Source organism: Trypanosoma melophagium (assembly GCF_022059095.1).
Source record: "Trypanosoma melophagium isolate St. Kilda chromosome Unknown ctg2segment0, whole genome shotgun sequence".
Taxonomy (NCBI): domain Eukaryota; phylum Euglenozoa; class Kinetoplastea; order Trypanosomatida; family Trypanosomatidae; genus Trypanosoma; species Trypanosoma melophagium.
The window spans coordinates 599,240-620,449 of NW_027125149.1; the positions used below are offsets into that span (position 1 = coordinate 599,240).

The window sequence follows — 21,210 nt, forward strand, 5'->3', positions numbered from 1 at the left end:
ATGTTATAACAATCATTTTCCTTGTCGTACAGTTCATTTCTTTACACTACCCTTCTAACCCCTTTGTATCTACTAGTACTAAATATTTTTTTTGTAATAATCGCTTAAAACAATAAAATGCGGAAAAAAAAGAAATAAAACTAACTCCCGCGCTGATGGTGACTTCATTATTTTATCGATGATATTCGCTTTTATACACCCATTCGTTTTTCTTCTTCGTTTTGCTCTGTTTTTTTTTCTTTTTACGCCGCTCCTCATCTAAATATTTTTCAAGTTTATTTGTTATTTGCACACAAAAATAAATAAAATGGCAATAAGCAGTGTAAACCGCAGTTTCATCACTATTGACCAAACCACCTCTCCCATTTCTGACTATATACCAAATATATTTAACTCACGTTAAATCACACTTCCGCTGTAGAGATACATTACTCTGAGGTATAGTTCATAGCATTAGGAACCGTTAAAAACAAAACAAAAAGAAAAAAAAACACATGAACACGAGAAAAAGGTGTGTTTCTATCCGAAAACGTTAGCCCACGAAAAAAGTAGAAAAGTACGTCAACAATGAAAGAAAAAAAAAATGCACACACAAATACACAAAAATAAAAAGAAAAAAAAGCAAAAAAGAAGAAAGGAAGAACACACATAAGAAGGAATATAATATATATATATATATATATATATATATATATATATATATTCTTACACCTGATTAGTTATCATGTGATCATAAAGGGAAAACTTCACTTCATACCAATGACGGTCAAGAGTCCTCCATTTTCCCAATACTTTCATCACATGCGCTGGGGCAACTCCAGCATGATCGATAAAGCGCATAACTTGCACATGAATATCCTTGTTCTTGGCATCAACTTTATCCACAACATTCTGCATATCATCAGAAAGCTTCTTAAGTTCTTTTTCACTCATATTCTTTAATTCATTCGCATGATATTCTTGATTAAGTTTATCGACAGTAGACCATTGGAGGTCCATAGAATCAAGAAGACCATCGAATTCTTCCTGATTAATAGATGCTTCTGCACTCTCTTCATTCCTCTTTAATACAGGAGATTCTGTTGTACTGACTACTGTTGAGGGAATAATAAACTCTGAATATTCCGATTGTACAGAGGCTGAACCCCTACCAGGTTTAGCTTCTCCTTTAATATCATTTCCTCGTCTTATACTCCTGTTTGAAAGAGGCGTTCCATTTTCTGTCGGTACAATTAGTCGAGAAATTACCCTTTGTCTTTGAGGCATTGAAACTCCAGATTCTAACAGTAGTGAAGCGGGACTGTCAGTTGAACGACAACGACGAGCATAAACAGAACTTGGAGGTGAATTTTGATTAGATACAGCCAAAATAGACTGTACAGAAGATCTTCGTGAGGCAATTGGTGTATAGCTTCCAACCTTTGTTATATGTGGATACGACCTTTGGATACTGTTACGCACTGGTGTTTCACTATTTACTGATTGAGGTAATAAACCACCACTTTTTGTATCGGAACCTCTCTTTTCCAATAATAAGTTCATAACGACAGCCAAAACAACTCTTAGATCGTCTTCAGCATATTCTTTTGAACTTGGGATATTCATTGGTTCATGTTCGAGTGCTTGCTTCTTTACATGATTCACAATATCACGGCGACGAAACTTTTTACCACAGTTGAGAGGACATAAAACTTCTTCCTCTGCGCACACATATCGATGATTTGCCAAATCTATGGAACGACTAAAAGTCATGCTGCATTTATGACACATAAAAGTATCAGTAGGAAGGGGTGTTTGCCTTTGCGATTCATCCATGATTAGCCTTTTAGAAGGTGTTTGACGTCCCGTAGAACCAATACTCCGACTTCTCCGTTGTGCTGAACATTGTGCCTCGTGTTGAGCAAGCATTTCTCTTCCACGGCATATATAACCACACATCACTCCAGTGCGTGGATCCACGTGTTTGCATAAAAGCGGTTTTAATGGACAATGTGCATCATGTTCAGCAGCACCGCCTGGCTGCAACACACGATAACAATTTTTACACCGCGCCGGAGAGGCGTAACCACGACGGGGTGACATATTTGCCCCTCCGCTTCTTCGACGTGGTGACTCCTGGTACGATCTACGTGGTGTGATGTGTGAAGATGTGGTATTATCGCCATCTACAACAGTTGTTTTTGTTTTTGTTGTTGTTGTTGTGGTTGTCTGCGGGATTGTGAGACTGTCACACCGCGAGGATCGTGGAGTTCTGTAGGCTTCACGAAATAATGGAGTTGTATCAATTTGTTGTTGTTGTTGATGGGATGGTCGTCCTGCGGCGATGGGACTTGGTGCGTGTGGTCGGGGATTATACATAACGAACAGACACACACACGCACAGACAGAGAGAGAGAGAGAAAGAAAGAAAGGGATAACACAGTTATGCCGCAAGTGATTCTTTTTTGTTGTTGTTGTTCTTATTGTTCGCGTTCACCTCTTTCTTTTTTTTTCTGTTCTTCTGGTTAAACTCTAGTTTGGATGAAAAGGTAGACCCTTAAGAAAATAATAATAATAATAATAATAATAATAATAATAATAATAATAATAATAATAACATAAATAGAGAGAAAGAGAAAGAGAAAGAAAGAGAAAATGATGGTTGTGTAAGTAAAGGGTTTTCTTGGGAGTCTGATATTACTTTCCAGCAGGTGGCAACTTCCTCAGCATTTCAAATTCAAAATGAAGAGTTATACATATGTGGTAGAAGAAGAATAATGTTAACATTATTAATAATAAGAAGAATAATTAGAAAAGATAATCACAACAATCGAATTAAAAGAAGACTGGAAACGACAGCAAACTGAGAGCTTGTCTACTCTGCTTCTCTTGCTCATTGATGTTTGCTCAATTTTTTTTTTCTTTTCTTTTTTCTCCCTCCTTCTCCAAACACTTCATTATATATGGTTTCATTCATATCGCTAAATTGCTCTCATTTTTGTTTTTATTTAAACAAAAAGAGGAAAAAAAAAGAACAACAATGACAACAGAGTTATTTCTTCGTACCTCCCCTTTTCCATAAGCTTTTCTTTTTTCTTTTCCTGCCGCAGTTATCCTTTTTTTATCTTTCTTTAATTGTTTCAATATATCAATATATAAATATATGTCCCTATACTTCTTTAGAACAAATACTGGGCGACATCACTTCAATAAGTTCTTCGGACGCCTCATGACAAAATAAGTAAAAAAAAAAAAAAAACAGAGTCATATCAAGAAAAATAACAACGAAAGGAAAAAAAAAGAAAAAACAACAACAGTAAAACAGAATCGTCTACTCTGAGATAGTACAAAATCTCAATATCTACCAGACTTCATAGCATCATACATGTCTTTGTGCACGATGCGTTTTTCCTTCTTGGTAAGGCGAAGTCCCGCCGGTACAGCAGCGAGTACCGTATTCTTTATAAGTTTTCCTCGAGGTACCCATGTTGGTAATGGCCTATTGTTATCCATCGTCATATACACTACAACAGTGATAGTTAGTGCAACAGATAAACCTGCTATAGCTCCTATTCCCAATACATCTTTCTTATTTGAACCAGATGTATCTGTATCACGTCGAACTGGTGGACCATAACGACTACGTTGCGTCATCATTGGATCCACATGCATCATATGAGAAAATGTACTTGTACTTACAATACCTGCTGTAATAGTCGCCTTTACAATAACTTCGACATTGGTAGCAATATTAATAGCACCAGGAATAAATGCAAAAGCAAATGGTACATTCGCTACCTCTTCTGGACTTACTGCTGGACCAGTCGATATAGTACCATTTGTAACCCTACTTTTCAAGTCACGGAAATTAAGAAAAGGATGTGTGTACATCCACCAATATCCCAAACTTCTTGGAGGCACCACTGGAACTCCAGTAACGGAATCTTGATAGAACAAATAAACAGTGGTTTCATTATATCGTAAGGAAATAGAATGTACATTCACTTGTGATGTATTTACACCAGGGAGTTGCAAGAATACTGTGGCCCATCCGCTTGGTCCAAAAGTAGAACTAAGTGAATCAATACAAAGTGGACCACGCGTGGCTGTACTGAACTCAAAGGGAGAGTCAGGAAGTGAAGTACCGAGAGGATCCAGTACAGGCCAATAGTCTGAACCACGACAAACACTTAATCCACCTTCTGCGGCATATGAATCTTGTGATAAACGTGCAACATACATGGAAAGATCCATGGCCAGATCATGTTTTGTACCATCCGCCATAAGTAGCTGCAATACTACACGTCCTTCATAATTAAAAGCTCGTTGAAGTGAATTAGAAAGAGCATTACTTCCAATAGCCACACCACGAATAGTAATATTTTGAAATGATGTTGCACATCGTGATGGTTTCGAAAAGCCTGAACGATTGTATACATGCATTTTATTAGGTGGACATGTATTATTCATGGAAGGTCCTTTTCGTAGTTCGATACGAGGTGTACCTGATCGACAATCACCAGATGGGAATTCACCTATATAAGTTGATGTAGCATATTTTCCTTCATCTCTACAAACCGTTTTATTTCCTTGACACGTTGGACATTGTTCAACACTTGGTGCAATCCAGTCTTGTGTAATCCACTTAAATCCAACTACATGACGGTCTTCTGCATAACTTGTTTCCATATCATCTGTAACGTAAGGGTATAACAAAAGGTTAACTCCAAAGGCTCGATTTCCATTTTCTGTAAATTCAAAAAACTCTGAATCAATAGAAAAAGGTGCTGATGTTATTTTATTTACAACAATAAATTGTTGAAGAGTAAATATAATATCATGTGATTCATAATGACTATCAAAACTACGCGCCGGTTCAATCCATGAATTTGCACGAACTCCTTGAGATATAACGGTACCTTTAATTTGTCTGTCTCCAACAAAATACCATACTGGACTACCATCAGATTTACGAAGCTGGTCTAACAAAGCGTAAGGAAATGTTCCTGTCCATGTGGCATCACAGTCATCAATATCAATTTCCCAACGACCTGCAAGAGTTCCTTTTGGTTTAGCAGGAGTAAGTAATGGGGCATAATGGCAAGAATCAACAAAAGTATCACATCCAATATGTTTACCACCAAATTTCTGATACCACGAATTTCCCTTATTGTACAAAGGACCCACAGTTCCAGTACCAGTTCCATTTCCAAGCGTTTTCCAATGCCAAACATCTTCACCCATACCAATAGTACCTTGATGCTGTAAACAACTTAATTCAAATCCCAAGGAATCTGGTGATACTACTCCTTCAAAATCCATTGGTTCAAAATATTTACCTACCATACGGTCAAAAGGTTCAAAGGTCGGAAACCGTACACCGAGATTTCCAATAATAGTGTAAACAGTAATTATGATAGAGTTATTTGACCAAGCTACTTGAAGACCATCAACAGCCCGCCCATCACGTCTGGCATAACCAGCACCAGGAGTATTATCCCACAAAGCTGGTTTAGGATACGTTTTCCATGCTTTTTCATTACACGTTCCACGGCACTTAATTTGCGGATTCGTCACTTCATTCGTTGGAGGTTCTGTTGAAGAAGAAGCATGTTCATTATTATTGGGTGGTAATGTATATTCGTTACTTACAAGTATGTATGCGTTACCTTTACAGAATAACTTGTTAAGACAGTACATGTTAAAAGAAAAACTTTGTGATCCTTCAAGTCTTTCTGGACGATATATAAAGTCACCAATAGGAGTAATATCCAAAGTACCTTCTTTAGGTAGATTAATAAGAGAAAAGTAACGACCATGCGCACATGGATCCTGTCCTGGCATACCACTTAGAGAGTTACTGATGGCTACACCAGGTGCTGTCCGATAATAATAGACATTAGCACAAGATGGAATAGGTGCAGGTGTTGCTGGGGGAGTTGTAGGAGATTCTGTGTTTGTAACATCAAGGTAAGATGTAATAGTGACTTGAGTACGACATCGAAATTCAGTTTTGCATAAAACATCAACAGGTATAATATCAATAGTTTCTTCCTCCGGGGCAAAATAATGAAAGTCACCAATAAGGTTAATTTGAAATCTTTTAGCATATTCTATAGAAGATAAATTGTAAGTTACGACACTGCAATTTTGTAATTCTACAAACAAAGAATTTCGTAATTGCTTTCTTGTTGGTACAGTAAAATTAAATTCCTTATTACATATTACAAGAGGAGGGGTAGTCGGGACTTGACTAGTTTCAGGAGTTGGCGCTTCCGATGAAGAAGGACGAGGTTCGTTTGTGATAATAAATCCTATTGTGGTATCACACAAACTCTCATCATCACAGTATACGCGAACATTCACTACAGCATCTCCTTCATTTTCTGGTGCATTGAATGTGAATGAGACACCATCGTAGAACTTAAAAGCATCCAGAACACTTTGAGAACGAATACGTCCTTTTAGAACACCATTACATGAAGCACCAGTATTAAGTGTTGCGTTTAACACTGAACCAGGTTTCACATCATACAATATATTGCTTTCTAAACATGGCACAGCATCTTCATGGAGCCATATCTGCATAGCACCAGCACACACTACTTGTCGCCCGCAGGTCACTTGGTAGGGAAGAGTAACATTTCCCTCAAAATCCTCACTAGATGAAGAGTACACAAATTGCATGCCATTTGGATCAAGCAACGCGGCCAAACCAACATAAGGTTGTGTTATGGACGCCTTGAGCCCAGCATGGCACACAACCTGCACGGCAGTTGTGGGAAGAGTTCCAAGCGTCGATTTTCCCGGCGCCACTTTCAGCTGGTACTCTGCCATGGATGCCGCACAGGGCGGGTACAACGGCGCCGCAGTCGTTGTTGTTGTCGTCGTTGTCGTTGATGATGAATCAGCTTCACTGCTTGTGTCGATTACATACTGCACATCGGCGCGGCACACCTCCAACTCCCCACACAGCGCGGCAATTGTGAAGTTCACCGTCTCCGGAAGTACTCCCAGCGCGACGGCGCCAAACAAATATTCCCAGCCGCCGGTGGGCAGCAGGAGATGTGGGGCCGGCGGTGGGAGCAGAACTGCCACTGCAGCCGGGGCGCCATTCGCACAACCGGCAGCGGCGGCGTTGATGGAATTAAACGATGATTCGCCCGGCGCCGTGCGGTACTGGCGGTGGTGTTCGGCACAGTACTCCACGGCCACGACGGGCAGCGCCACGAAGAGAAGCAGAAAATAGAAGAGCGAGCCCCACATGTCGATAAATAGGCTTCGTCAAAGTACAGAGCAAAAGAACTTTTTTTTCTTTTTTTTTGCTCGTTATTGTTCTTATAATTATTCGTGTGTATGTTTATGTGTGTGTGTGTGTGTGAAAAAAAAAAGGCAGTAATTGCAAAAGAATGAATAAAAAAAATAAGAAATAGATAATTTAATAAAGAATATACCACAGGAAAAACGACCACAAACACTCAACAATTAAAAAATAACAACAAGGAAAACAAATAAAATAAATATAGAGAAAAAAAATTAACCCCACCAACATCCTACCAAAAAAAAAAAAAGAAACAGAACACAAGGAAAGAGGCACCATCCATTACTATTTGCAGGAAATGTATAATGCAAGCATCTGAGACGTCATTTTCATACATAGAGGGGGAGAAGAATCACTCCTTTTTCCTACATATTCTTTATTCATCTCAGTATTGTTTCACCTTTTCCCTTTAAGTCTGCATGATTATTTCTTCCCTATGTCTAAATCACCCTTTTATCATTCATTTTATTCTTCTTTTTTGTCGTTCAAACGCTCAACGCCAACTTATTACTGGAGAGACGGTGCAAAAAAAAAATATAAGGAAGCATTCCCTTATTTTGTTATTCGTGGGAAATACAACGTAGTACGCCAACGCAATGTGATTCCTTGTTTATGAATGCCAAAAGGAAAGAGTAAACCTGAGAGCAAGAAAAAACATAAAAAGAGATTCCCTTATTTTGTTATTCGTGGGAAATACAACATAACGAAAAAACACGGGTCTTAGTTATTTTTGGGTACCCCAAAATAAAGATATAAATTTCCGAGAGCAAAATAAATTGAAAACAAATGTATTACCAATTAACCATCAAAAGCAATAACAACGTCAGTGGTGGGCAACCACTGCTCGTGGCATTTCCCTTGTTTGTTTCACACCTTTTTTTTTTTTCGCAAACCCTTTCCCCCTACTTTGCCTTGTTATTCATATGTGCTGTTGTTTTCCTTTCTCTAGATGCTCACCACTCAGATCCAGATCCTCCTTATTTACTGGTATCTTCTACACACCAGTGCGACACGCAGACACATTCCTTAAGTCTACCAGCACTCCCTAGCTACTTCGTGACAAGTGTGAAATCACGCACGTTTTCCAACGCGGCCTGCGCCTTCTTCAGTGCCTCCATCATCGTCGTCGTGGCTTTGCGCTGCGTTGCCACCTCAGGCGACTCTGCAAGCAAATCGTGAATGTTCTGTTCAGTATACAGTTGTTGCACGAGTCGGGCGTACACCTCCTCACGTAGTTTCGTAATCATAAGCAGTGTGATGGCTTTGGGAACCTGGTCAGCGACATTACCCTTAACAATCGTGAAGTACCCCTCCACCATCTCTCGGATGGCATCGTTTATGTGCTGTTCGTGTAGCGACATGTTGCTGCCCAACATGATTGTTGACGGCACATCCTCCATATTCTTTCTTTCTCTGTTATTCAAAGCACCTTCAATGACACCCTTTTTATTCTTCTCTGTTTTATTTTTTTCAACTGCATTCCCCTGTGTTTGCTGCTGTTGTTGTTGTTGTTGGTCTCTCTTTTCAGAATCTGATCCAAATATTTTTATGAAAGCCCGCTGTGCAAGCTCCTCCATCATTGGATGCTTCACATTGATGAAGCCACGTTCAGCAGCTATGATTGTTCGAACATGGGCCGTGGTCGGACCACGATACTCCAGCAGTGCCTTCCGACATATCTCCACAACGGCCTGTTTCAACTTTGGAAAGCGTTCCAATCTGGTCGCACAGATATCCACAATCTTGATAAGCTCCTCATATACAAATTGGACACATTTTTGCGAAGGATCTTCCAAGCGAGCAATCTGTTGCTTCGAAAGTGCAACAAATACATGATCGGAGGGGAACAGTGTAGCGTGCATGCCCGCCATGTTACGTGTGTTGATGCGGATGTACTCATCTGTCAAATCTTTACCAGCAGCCAAACCGTTGACGTAGGAGGCGAAACACTCATTAAATATGTAGTCAAGTCGGGCACCACCGAGCAACTCCTTCGTCGCATCAGTCACACCGCCATCAATAGTATGGTTGAGAGTGTCACTAAACAGTTTAACGAGTGACAACATATTAGCTCCTGGGTCGATGCTTTCGTGGTCTAGCATGCCGAGCTTCTCCATTTGCCTTCGGGTACTTTCCATCAGCTTATCCACGTGTGCCTTGAGATCGGGAATGACTGCCTTAATGTGCTCAAGAAGGAGATGGTTCAATTTCTTCGCGAGATACTCTGTACCCTGTGTATCGGCAATAGCACTGTAAGCAGGGTGATTGTGGAAAAACGCCCGCTCGTCCTCCCGCGCCGCCTCCATTCCCTTTGAGTCGTTAATGTCCTGTTGACTGCGGTTCACCACACCAACAAAGCCGTGACGGAGGCCGATCACTTTGCCTGTGAGGACATCAAATGCGTCCGTGCCGCGGTCCATGAGATCCAGCTTTGTCAGCACACCCACTGTGCGAAGTCCCTCCGGGTCCAACTGTCGTGCGAGACGCAGTGAGGAGCTTGTCGCCAGATCAGTGTTTGCAGGTGAGATGGCGAGAATAATGGTGTTTGCTGGTGACACGTAGCGAGTGACCATGTCTTTGATTTGGCGATCAATATCCTTTGGTTGGTCACCCACCGCATTCATCACCAACCCCGGCAAGTCAACAAGCGTCAAGTTTAGCACATGTGGGGAATAAATCTTTAGGTTAATAGGTCTGTCCGTGATGGCTGACCTGCCAGCAATCTCTACAGTGCGATTCTGGATCTCCTCATTTATCTCAGAGAAGTTGTAATATTTCTTATCAGGCTTGTGCAGAAACTCACCCCATTCCTCCTTAGCCGACGCAGGCAGCTGTACCAGTTGCAAGACGAGTGGGCAGCGTGTCACAATGCCCGATCCACGAGGCAAAAAGTCCCTTCCCACAATAGCCTCAAGCACACTGCTCTTGCCAGAGCTCTGGCTTCCCACTACAGCAATCTGTGGCAGGTTGAGCTTGATATTCATTTTCACATTTGCGAAGGCGTCATGGAGCTCGTTTACGACTGAGATGAGTTGATCCATTGTCTCGAAATAACTTTTGGAAAGAAAGAATGAAAGAAAGAATGAAAGAAAGAAAGAAAGAAAGAAAGAAAAAAGAAGGAGAAAATCGATAGGGTACTTTCTCTTGGGTATTTCCACAGTACCGCCCCCACAACCACAACACCTCACATTCCTTCAGCTGCATGGAGTGCAACGGTGCGTGACCAATTGACTAACCAAATAGAGAAACAGCAATCGCATGCGAACTGACCGCGGTGCAGACTCCAACAAGACTCAGTCTCCACTCACATGGCGTCAAAACAAGAATCAAAGAAACCCAAAGAGGCACACACGCACACACAGACACGGATAAAGAAACAAACCAAGGCACCCACGGAGAGAAAAACAGAGCCAACCAAAATCTATAAAGTGCATACCAAACAGAATAGTGAGCGACCTTTTTACAGAGCTGAGCAGCAACAAAAAGGAGATATCGAATGCAAATAAATAAAAAAAAGAATCAGAACACAAGAAAAGAGGCACCATCCATTACCATCTGCAGGAAAGGTGTCATGAAAGCATTAGATATATTACTATTATACATAGAGGGGGAGAAGAATCACTTCTTTTTCTTACATATTCTTTATTCATCTCAGTATTGTTTCACCTTTTCCCTTTAAGTCTGCATGATTATTTCTTCCTTTTTTCTGCCTCAACGTCATCTTATATTCGCATAGCATTCACCATTTCTTCCCTATGGCCAAACTTTCCTTTTATAATTCATTTTTGTTTTTTCTTATTTGTTTTCGTTCATCTGCACCTCTAGATATCTGATTATATTAGCGTTCCAAAGATATTATGTAGGGATGGTGGGAATTTACTGCCAAGATTCGAGTGACTCTGTTTGTATATGTTGCTGCAGATAATTATCGATTAGTTAATTACGACGGTTATGACGTGGTTTTAAGAATTTGTTTATCATATGATGCAAGTTCTTCTTTGCCCTATCTCTCTTTTTGTTGAGTATGGTTCATCCTTTGGTAGGTATTTTTGTCGTTCCAGTCCTTTTTCTTTATTGTTTTACACTCTCAGGATTCTTTGTGGTGCGTGTTATGTGTTGTGACATGGTCCCTCTTTATGAAAACACCAATGTACATAAGTTGTAATCTAGCAGCAGTGTGAGGATGAATAGCTGACGATGACGATGTTTTCAGTGAGAGAGAGCACATTTGAGAGGCCCACGAGAACCAGATTCACGTTGCGGATATTGAACCCCTTTCTAAAGTTAGCTGGTAGTTTTCATTTCTTAGTCACGTGCTCTCAGTATGGTTGCTGTGGTCTTACTTCAGCATGCGTTGCTGTTGGGTTGTATAGCGGGGGTAATATTGTGGATTGTTTTATGAAGAATATTACATAGTGGAAATGTGTTTGAACGGTTTGTTACTGCCTAAAAGAGGTGATGTCTTATGGTTTTGACTCACCGCATCTTGTGTGCGTTAACTGGAAAGTTTCTGGGCCTGAAAAGTCCTCATTTGTGGTGAGAGTGAAAACGCTAAGAACAGAGGGTTTGTTAATGGATGGTTGATAACAGTGTGTGTCTTGACGTACGCTGGTTTGCCACTATTTGGTAAGCGTAGGTGTAAGAAGGGTACGTGGATTTACATGCCGCAGTGGTCCTTTGTTCTCTTGTGTGTAAGAATTGGACGACAAGGCATCTCTTTCATATTAATCTGCGAACGCGTTTATTTCTACTCGGCAATTACTGTAGCAAAACTGTAGGTGTATGGTTCACCCACATTGAGTTAACATTACCAAGCGTTTCCAGATTTAATCATTCATCCTCTTGGTTCAACTGAATAGAGCCTTCTTTGGAGCGGCTAGAAGGGATTGACTGTCTGACACTTCAACCGAGAGAGTCTTCTTTTATGTGGTTGTTCCCTACCCAGTAAGATTAATTGATCTAGTGCAATTAGCATATCGCATAATTCTCTTCTGTAGTTGCATGGTCGTGCTCTAGAGTCTATACTTGCTCTATCAATGATCTCGGTTGATTTAAGTGAAGAAAGCAACATCTTCACTCCAGTTGAGAAGGTGACATCTACAACCCCATCGGTGGAAAGATAACATTCACGATATTTTTGGTGCAAAAGAGTATTGAAGCTGATGCGTATCTTCTCAGGTAAAAGTGCTTTTTCATAGGTTATTGTGCGATTCATAGGGAGTTCAACTCCTTTTCTGACCTGCAAAGATGAACTTGTTGGTCTTCTTGGGAAGGAACTCTTTACGAGCCTATTTTCGCGCTGTTTGTTTTGTACGATACTCAGATGCTCCATGTCTTGATTTACGAACTTGTAGAGCTTCTCATGGAGAGATTGGTTATACACGGAAACATAAACGTGGTAGTGGTTCGGGTGCCCTGCACAGCATCCATTCTTATTTAAATGCTCTGAAGCTTTCGAAGATTGTGTGAAGGGTTCGTAAAGAAAGAATGTGTAGGGGTAGAATATTTCTCTTGAAGAGGGCAAAATCCGGATCGGTAGCACTTTAATTTCTGCTTACCATCCATACCAAGGCTGCCAAGGTCCGTTGAAAGGTGTTTTTGGAAGAATCATTTGCGACAAACCTATATGAGGTCGCCGTTGTACAGGTGCTTGGAAGACCTATATTTAATGACGCATCTCCGAATACCATGTGATTTGGGATTTGCTTTTTTTTTTTTTTTTTGAGCGAAGGATTTTAACGGGAATATATATATATATATATATATATGAGGACAGAGAAATATAGGATGAACCTCATGGTCTCACAATTTGAAGGATCCAAATAAAGGCTATTGGGACTGCATCTTCTCTTGATTGAACTTTGATGGTGATGGACAGATCTTCACAGTAGACGTTTGTCGTGAGACACCAGTGTGGACATTCCTTAAATTGAGGAGTAGGAAGATCTAAAAGGATTAAAAAAAATACATAATGCTCCTACTAAATATCCCCGCAACATTTCTCTCCTCTTACTGCGAGGACTTACTACTTGTAACTTTGCTTCAGATTCCGAGAGAAAAAGTGCATAACCATCTCCTGGAATTCGGTGTAGACATGTATGCAAACGGTTCGGTGTGTCTGTGTGTAGATGTAACGTATTCGCCAATGTAAAGGATGCAAATAAAAAAAAAAAATTTTCCACATCTCCTAAAAAACAATCATCTCTGCACCTTTCGCCACTAGGAACGCCAGTGCAGTCAGTATAAGTGTGGTGATATTTATCTAAAGTACGAAAATGGAGTCTAGGTTCGATTTGATGAGGTCGAACAGCAACAACTTCTGACGATTCAATTTAATTCGCACTGTGGCAACGAAGAAAAAAAAAACTGATCAAAAAATAAAAAGAAAATGCTTTCCCCTTCTTGACTATTCCCCTTCGAGACACTATCACGTGTCCATTCCAGCCTCAAGGTAAAGCGCCAACTACAAATTTACATGACCTCCATCGGTAGCTCGTCCTTGAAATCTGTCATATTAAAGGAAACACTGTAACACAAGAACATGACAAGAAGACAAGCAACAACAACACACATTTTTTTATATTTTAAATGCTCCTGCCATATTTTTTCTGAAGAGAAAGGGGAAAAAAAAAATGAAAAACACACTTCCTTATTTTGTTATTCGTGGGAAATACAACATGGTACAAAACTGCAATGATCTTGGTTGTTCCTAGACATCAAAAACAAAAGAAAAAAAGTTGAGAGAAAAATAAATTGGAAACAAAACACGACCAATTAACCATCAAAAGTAATAACAACGTCAGTGGTGGGCAACCACTGCTCGTGGCATTTCCCTTGTTTGTTTCACACCATTTTTTTTTTTCGCAAACCCTTTCCCCCTACTTTGCCTTGTTATTCATATGTGCTGTTGTTTTCCTTTCTCTAGATGCTCACCACTCAGATCCAGATCCTCCTTATTTACTGGTATCTTCTACACACCAGTGCGACACGCAGACACATTCCTTAAGTCTACCAGCACTCCCTAGCTACTTCGTGACAAGTGTGAAATCACGCACGTTTTCCAACGCGGCCTGCGCCTTCTTCAGTGCCTCCATCATCGTCGTCGTGGCTTTGCGCTGCGTTGCCACCTCAGGCGACTCTGCAAGCAAATCGTGAATGTTCTGTTCAGTATACAGTTGTTGCACGAGTCGGGCGTACACCTCCTCACGTAGTTTCGTAATCATAAGCAGTGTGATGGCTTTGGGAACCTGGTCAGCGACATTACCCTTAACAATCGTGAAGTACCCCTCCACCATCTCTCGGATGGCATCGTTTATGTGCTGTTCGTGTAGCGACATGTTGCTGCCCAACATGATTGTTGACGGCACATCCTCCATATTCTTTCTTTCTCTGTTATTCAAAGCACCTTCAATGACACCCTTTTTATTCTTCTCTGTTTTATTTTTTTCAACTGCATTCCCCTGTGTTTGCTGCTGTTGTTGTTGTTGTTGGTCTCTCTTTTCAGAATCTGATCCAAATATTTTTATGAAAGCCCGCTGTGCAAGCTCCTCCATCATTGGATGCTTCACATTGATGAAGCCACGTTCAGCAGCTATGATTGTTCGAACATGGGCCGTGGTCGGACCACGATACTCCAGCAGTGCCTTCCGACATATCTCCACAACGGCCTGTTTCAACTTTGGAAAGCGTTCCAATCTGGTCGCACAGATATCCACAATCTTGATAAGCTCCTCATATACAAATTGGACACATTTTTGCGAAGGATCTTCCAAGCGGGTAATCTGTTGCTTCGAAAGTGCAACAAATACATGATCGGAGGGGAACAGTGTAGCGTGCATGCCCGCCATGTTACGTGTGTTGATGCGGATGTACTCATCTGTCAAATCTTTACGAGCAGACAAACCGTTGACGTAGGAGGCGAAACACTCATTAAATATGTAGTCAAGTCGGGCACCACCGAGCAACTCCTTCGTCGCATCAGTCACACCGCCATCAATAGTATGGTTGAGAGTGTCACTAAACAGTTTAACGAGTGACAACATATTAGCTCCTGGGTCGATGCTTTCGTGGTCTAGCATGCCGAGCTTCTCCATTTGCCTTCGGGTACTTTCCATCAGCTTATCCACGTGTGCCTTGAGATCGGGAATGACTGCCTTAATGTGCTCAAGAAGGAGATGGTTCAATTTCTTCGCGAGATACTCTGTACCCTGTGTATCGGCAATAGCACTGTAAGCAGGGTGATTGTGGAAAAACGCCCGCTCGTCCTCCCGCGCCGCCTCCATTCCCTTTGAGTCGTTAATGTCCTGTTGACTGCGGTTCACCACACCAACAAAGCCGTGACGGAGGCCGATCACTTTGCCTGTGAGGACATCAAATGCGTCCGTGCCGCGGTCCATGAGATCCAGCTTTGTCAGCACACCCACTGTGCGAAGTCCCTCCGGGTCCAACTGTCGTGCGAGACGCAGTGAGGAGCTTGTCGCCAGATCAGTGTTTGCAGGTGAGATGGCGAGAATAATGGTGTTTGCTGGTGACACGTAGCGAGTGACCATGTCTTTGATTTGGCGATCAATATCCTTTGGTTGGTCACCCACCGCATTCATCACCAACCCCGGCAAGTCAACAAGCGTCAAGTTTAGCACATGTGGGGAATAAATCTTTAGGTTAATAGGTCTGTCCGTGATGGCTGACATGCCAGCAATCTCTACAGTGCGATTCTGGATCTCCTCATTTATCTCAGAGAAGTTGTAATATTTCTTATCAGGCTTGTGCAGAAACTCACCCCATTCCTCCTTAGCCGACGCAGGCAGCTGTACCAGTTGCAAGACGAGTGGGCAGCGTGTCACAATGCCCGATCCACGAGGCAAAAAGTCCCTTCCCACAATAGCCTCAAGCACACTGCTCTTGCCAGAGCTCTGGCTTCCCACTACAGCAATCTGTGGCAGGTTGAGCTTGATATTCATTTTCACATTTGCGAAGGCGTCATGGAGCTCGTTTACGACTGAGATGAGTTGATCCATTGTCTCGAAATAACTTTTGGAAAGAAAGAATGAAAGAAAGAATGAAAGAAAGAAAGAAAGAAAGAAAGAAAGAAAGAAAGAAAAAAGAAGGAGAAAATCGATAGGGTACTTTCTCTTGGGTATTTCCACAGTACCGCCCCCACAACCACAACACCTCACATTCCTTCAGCTGCATGGAGTGCAACGGTGCGTGACCAATTGACTAACCAAATAGAGAAACAGCAATCGCATGCGAACTGACCGCGGTGCAGACTCCAACAAGACTCAGTCTCCACTCACATGGCGTCAAAACAAGAATCAAAGAAACCCAAAGAGGCACACACGCACACACAGACACGGATAAAGAAACAAACCAAGGCACCCACGGAGAGAAAAACAGAGCCAACCAAAATCTATAAAGTGCATACCAAACAGAATAGTGAGCGACCTTTTTACAGAGCTGAGCAGCAACAAAAAGGAGATATCGAATGCAAATAAATAAAAAAAAGAATCAGAACACAAGAAAAGAGGCACCATCCATTACCATCTGCAGGAAAGGTGTCATGAAAGCATTAGATATATTACTATTATACATAGAGGGGGAGAAGAATCACTTCTTTTTCTTACATATTCTTTATTCATCTCAGTATTGTTTCACCTTTTCCCTTTAAGTCTGCATGATTATTTCTTCCTTTTTTCTGCCTCAACGTCATCTTATATTCGCATAGCATTCACCACTACTCTTGATATTTAAATTCAGTCACTACATTTTTGTCTTTTTTCGTGTCGTTCAAATGCGCGCTGCCATATTTTTTCTGAAGAGAAAGGGAAAAAAAAATGAAAAACACACTTCCTTATTTTGTTATTCGTGGGAAATACAACATGGTACAAAACTGTAATGATCTTGGTTGTTCCTAGACATCAAAAACAAAAGAAAAAAATTTGAGAGAAAAATAAATTGGAAACAAAACACGACCAATTAACCATCAAAAGTAATAACAACGTCAGTGGTGGGCAACCACTGCTCGTGGCATTTCCCTTGTTTGTTTCACACCATTTTTTTTTTTCGCAAACCCTTTCCCCCTACTTTGCCTTGTTATTCATATGTGCTGTTGTTTTCCTTTCTCTAGATGCTCACCACTCAGATCCAGATCCTCCTTATTTACTGGTATCTTCTACACACCAGTGCGACACGCAGACACATTCCTTAAGTCTACCAGCACTCCCTAGCTACTTCGTGACAAGTGTGAAATCACGCACGTTTTCCAACGCGGCCTGCGCCTTCTTCAGTGCCTCCATCATCGTCGTCGTGGCTTTGCGCTGCGTTGCCACCTCAGGCGACTCTGCAAGCAAATCGTGAATGTTCTGTTCAGTATACAGTTGTTGCACGAGTCGGGCGTACACCTCCTCACGTAGTTTCGTAATCATAAGCAGTGTGATGGCTTTGGGAACCTGGTCAGCGACATTACCCTTAACAATCGTGAAGTACCCCTCCACCATCTCTCGGATGGCATCGTTTGTGTGCTGTTCGTGTAGCGACATGTTGCTGCCCAACATGATTGTTGACGGCACATCCTCCATATTCTTTCTTTCTCTGTTATTCAAAGCACCTTCAATGACACCCTTTTTATTCTTCTCTGTTTTATTTTTTTCAACTGCATTCCCCTGTGTTTGCTGCTGTTGTTGTTGTTGTTGGTCTCTCTTTTCAGAATCTGATCCAAATACTTTTATGAGAGCCCGCTGTGCAAGCTCCTCCATCATTGGATGCTTCACATTGATGAAGCCACGTTCAGCAGCTATGATTGTTCGAACATGGGCCGTGGTCGGACCACGATACTCCAGCAGTGCCTTCCGACATATCTCCACAACGGCCTGTTTCAACTTTGGAAAGCGTTCCAATCTGGTCGCACAGATATCCACAATCTTGATAAGCTCCTCATATACAAATTGGACACATTTTTGCGAAGGATCTTCCAAGCGAGCAATCTGTTGCTTCGAAAGTGCAACAAATACATGATCGGAGGGGAACAGTGTAGCGTGCATGCCCGCCATGTTACGTGTGTTGATGCGGATGTACTCATCTGTCAAATCTTTACCAGCAGCCAAACCGTTGACGTAGGAGGCGAAACACTCATTAAATATGTAGTCAAGTCGGGCACCACCGAGCAACTCCTTCGTCGCATCAGTCACACCGCCATCAATAGTATGGTTGAGAGTGTCACTAAACAGTTTAACGAGTGACAACATATTAGCTCCTGGGTCGATGCTTTCGTGGTCTAGCATGCCGAGCTTCTCCATTTGCCTTCGGGTACTTTCCATCAGCTTATCCACGTGTGCCTTGAGATCGGGAATGACTGCCTTAATGTGCTCAAGAAGGAGATGGTTCAATTTCTTCGCGAGATACTCTGTACCCTGTGTATCGGCAATAGCACTGTAAGCAGGGTGATTGTGGAAAAACGCCCGCTCGTCCTCCCGCGCCGCCTCCATTCCCTTTGAGTCGTTAATGTCCTGTTGACTGCGGTTCACCACACCAACAAAGCCGTGACGGAGGCCGATCACTTTGCCTGTGAGGACATCAAATGCGTCCGTGCCGCGGTCCATGAGATCCAGCTTTGTCAGCACACCCACTGTGCGAAGTCCCTCCGGGTCCAACTGTCGTGCGAGACGCAGTGAGGAGCTTGTCGCCAGATCAGTGTTTGCAGGTGAGATGGCGAGAATAATGGTGTTTGCTGGTGACACGTAGCGAGTGACCATGTCTTTGATTTGGCGATCAATATCCTTTGGTTGGTCACCCACCGCATTCATCACCAACCCCGGCAAGTCAACAAGCGTCAAGTTTAGCACATGTGGGGAATAAATCTTTAGGTTAATAGGTCTGTCCGTGATGGCTGACCTGCCAGCAATCTCTACAGTGCGATTCTGGATCTCCTCATTTATCTCAGAGAAGTTGTAATATTTCTTATCAGGCTTGTGCAGAAACTCACCCCATTCCTCCTTAGCCGACGCAGGCAGCTGTACCAGTTGCAAGACGAGTGGGCAGCGTGTCACAATGCCCGATCCACGAGGCAAAAAGTCCCTTCCCACAATAGCCTCAAGCACACTGCTCTTGCCAGAGCTCTGGCTTCCCACTACAGCAATCTGTGGCAGGTTGAGCTTGATATTCAGTTTCACATTTGCGAAGGCGTCATGGAGCTCGTTTACGACTGAGATGAGTTGATCCATTGTCTCGAAATAACTTTTGGAAAGAAAGAATGAAAGAAAGAATGAAAGAAAGAAAGAAAGAAAGAAAAAAGAAGGAGAAAATCGATAGGGTACTTTCTCTTGGGTATTTCCACAGTACCGCCCCCACAACCACAACACCTCACATTCCTTCAGCTGCATGGAGTGCAACGGTGCGTGACCAATTGACTAACCAAATAGAGAAACAGCAATCGCATGCGAACTGACCGCGGTGCAGACTCCAACAAGACTCAGTCTCCACTCACATGGCGTCAAAACAAGAATCAAAGAAACCCAAAGAGGCACACACGCACACACAGACACGGATAAAGAAACAAACTAAGACATACAAAGGAAGAGATGGGGAAAAAACTAAAAAGTGGTGCTTCACGTAGATATTTTAAAAAGGGAAACAACGCTCCTCTAATAAAGTGGGGAAGAGGAATTCACTATTATATCATTCGACTATTTCTCCCTCTTCTTCCTCAGTGCACTGATTGTATGATCTATGTTTCTTCTTCTTTGCCTCTTGTATCTCTTGTAACGCATGTGGTGCGTACGGTACTCTAATTTTAAGTATTCCTGTTACCGACGCACGCTGTACAACTGCGGATGATGGCGCTATTTCTCGCTGTAATGGGACCTGAATAAGTTTACCCTTCACCATAATTCGTATGTAGTCCACCTCCATCTGTAAGTCAATAAGTGTGGTGGAGAGAAACTTTGGTACCTCCACTGTCAGTATCACTGCCTCTTCGTCGCTGTGCTCATCTAGTAGAAAGGGAAGCTTGGGCTCATTTCGAAGTAGCAGTCTCCCATACTTGGCGATCTCCTCCTCTACTGTAAGGCGCTGAGGTTTCTTATTCATCTCTGCATGTAGTGCCCCTATACTACCGGCCTCCGGTTCCTTTTTCTTTTTTCGCTCTTCCTCTTCCTCCTTCTCCCGCAGCATTTGCAGCCGATCCTCTGGTGTATGGCTATACAGCCGCTCGCCTTTTTCGTTATACCGTGGCGGACAGACATCAATCCCCTGTGCGATCATCTCTGCTTTAATACGATCTGCTTCCCGTACCCGTAATGCCTCTTCATCCACAACTGTTGTGACCTCACTACTGCACTGTCGTGCCTCTAGTCGCTCAGAGCGTACTACTTCTTCGCCATCAAGTTCACGTAGTTGGGGAAGTGCGTGAATGACGTAGGCACGATAACCAGAGATTTTGGTGCAGGGGTTACCTGTAAGATGAAGTTGTTCTAGAAATGCATTTGCCTGCAACCGTCGCACACAAGTCATGTCTGATACAAAGTTAAGTGTGAGATCTAAACGTTCAAGAGCTTCGCATCCCTCAAGACCCTCAATACTTGTGATATTGTTAACTGCTAGATTTAAGTACTTGAGAGACTTAAGGTGATGCAGTCCCTCAATTCGAGAGATGTAGTTATTACATAGGTAAAGAATTTCCAATTCACGGCAGGCATCGCCTATTACCTCAATTTTTTCTATGTCTTGTTGGTGAAGAGCAATCTCCTTTAAATTGCTTAGACATCCCTCATTATGTTCTGCACGGCGACGTAGTAGATCAACTGTTATACGTCCCATCGTTCAAGTGCACTACTATACAGAAAAAAAGTAATTCACCTATTAGTTAGTTCCTTCGGCTTTTTCTTCACTTTTGTTGCTCTCGTTGTTCCCTTTAT

The 21,210-nt window shown here is 42.1% G+C and overlaps 7 protein-coding genes across 7 annotated transcripts; all 7 read right to left on the bottom strand.

Moving 5' to 3' along the window:
• Positions 1-705: 705 nt before the first annotated feature.
• On the bottom strand, positions 706-2,358 carry LSM04_005856 (uncharacterized protein; the record flags this gene model as incomplete). Its single annotated transcript, XM_067336257.1, has 1 exon — positions 706-2,358. One exon carries the CDS (start codon positions 2,356-2,358, stop codon positions 706-708), a length of 1,653 nt encoding a protein of 550 aa, XP_067192596.1.
• Positions 2,359-3,333: 975 nt separating this feature from the next.
• Positions 3,334-7,245, bottom strand: LSM04_001870 (uncharacterized protein; the record flags this gene model as incomplete). Its single annotated transcript, XM_067336258.1, has 1 exon — positions 3,334-7,245. The coding sequence occupies one exon, from the start codon at positions 7,243-7,245 to the stop codon at positions 3,334-3,336; it is 3,912 nt and encodes a 1,303-aa protein (XP_067192391.1).
• Positions 7,246-8,349: 1,104 nt separating this feature from the next.
• On the bottom strand, positions 8,350-10,341 carry LSM04_001394 (Dynamin superfamily; the record flags this gene model as incomplete). Its single annotated transcript, XM_067336259.1, has 1 exon — positions 8,350-10,341. One exon carries the CDS (start codon positions 10,339-10,341, stop codon positions 8,350-8,352), a length of 1,992 nt encoding a protein of 663 aa, XP_067192362.1.
• A 1,835-nt stretch (positions 10,342-12,176) lies between these two features.
• LSM04_002293 (uncharacterized protein) lies at positions 12,177-13,299 on the bottom strand (the record flags this gene model as incomplete). The annotated part of the gene is made up of 2 exons (XM_067336261.1): positions 12,177-12,853; positions 13,269-13,299. The coding sequence occupies 2 exons, from the start codon at positions 13,297-13,299 to the stop codon at positions 12,177-12,179; spliced, it is 708 nt and encodes a 235-aa protein (XP_067192410.1).
• A 1,026-nt stretch (positions 13,300-14,325) lies between these two features.
• On the bottom strand, positions 14,326-16,317 carry LSM04_002773 (Dynamin superfamily; the record flags this gene model as incomplete). The annotated part of the gene is made up of 1 exon (XM_067336262.1): positions 14,326-16,317. The coding sequence occupies one exon, from the start codon at positions 16,315-16,317 to the stop codon at positions 14,326-14,328; it is 1,992 nt and encodes a 663-aa protein (XP_067192437.1).
• A 1,209-nt stretch (positions 16,318-17,526) lies between these two features.
• LSM04_000651 (Dynamin GTPase effector) lies at positions 17,527-19,518 on the bottom strand (the record flags this gene model as incomplete). The annotated part of the gene is made up of 1 exon (XM_067336263.1): positions 17,527-19,518. The coding sequence occupies one exon, from the start codon at positions 19,516-19,518 to the stop codon at positions 17,527-17,529; it is 1,992 nt and encodes a 663-aa protein (XP_067192317.1).
• A 454-nt stretch (positions 19,519-19,972) lies between these two features.
• Positions 19,973-21,112, bottom strand: LSM04_003805 (uncharacterized protein; the record flags this gene model as incomplete). The annotated part of the gene is made up of 1 exon (XM_067336264.1): positions 19,973-21,112. The coding sequence occupies one exon, from the start codon at positions 21,110-21,112 to the stop codon at positions 19,973-19,975; it is 1,140 nt and encodes a 379-aa protein (XP_067192497.1).
• Positions 21,113-21,210: the final 98 nt, after the last annotated feature.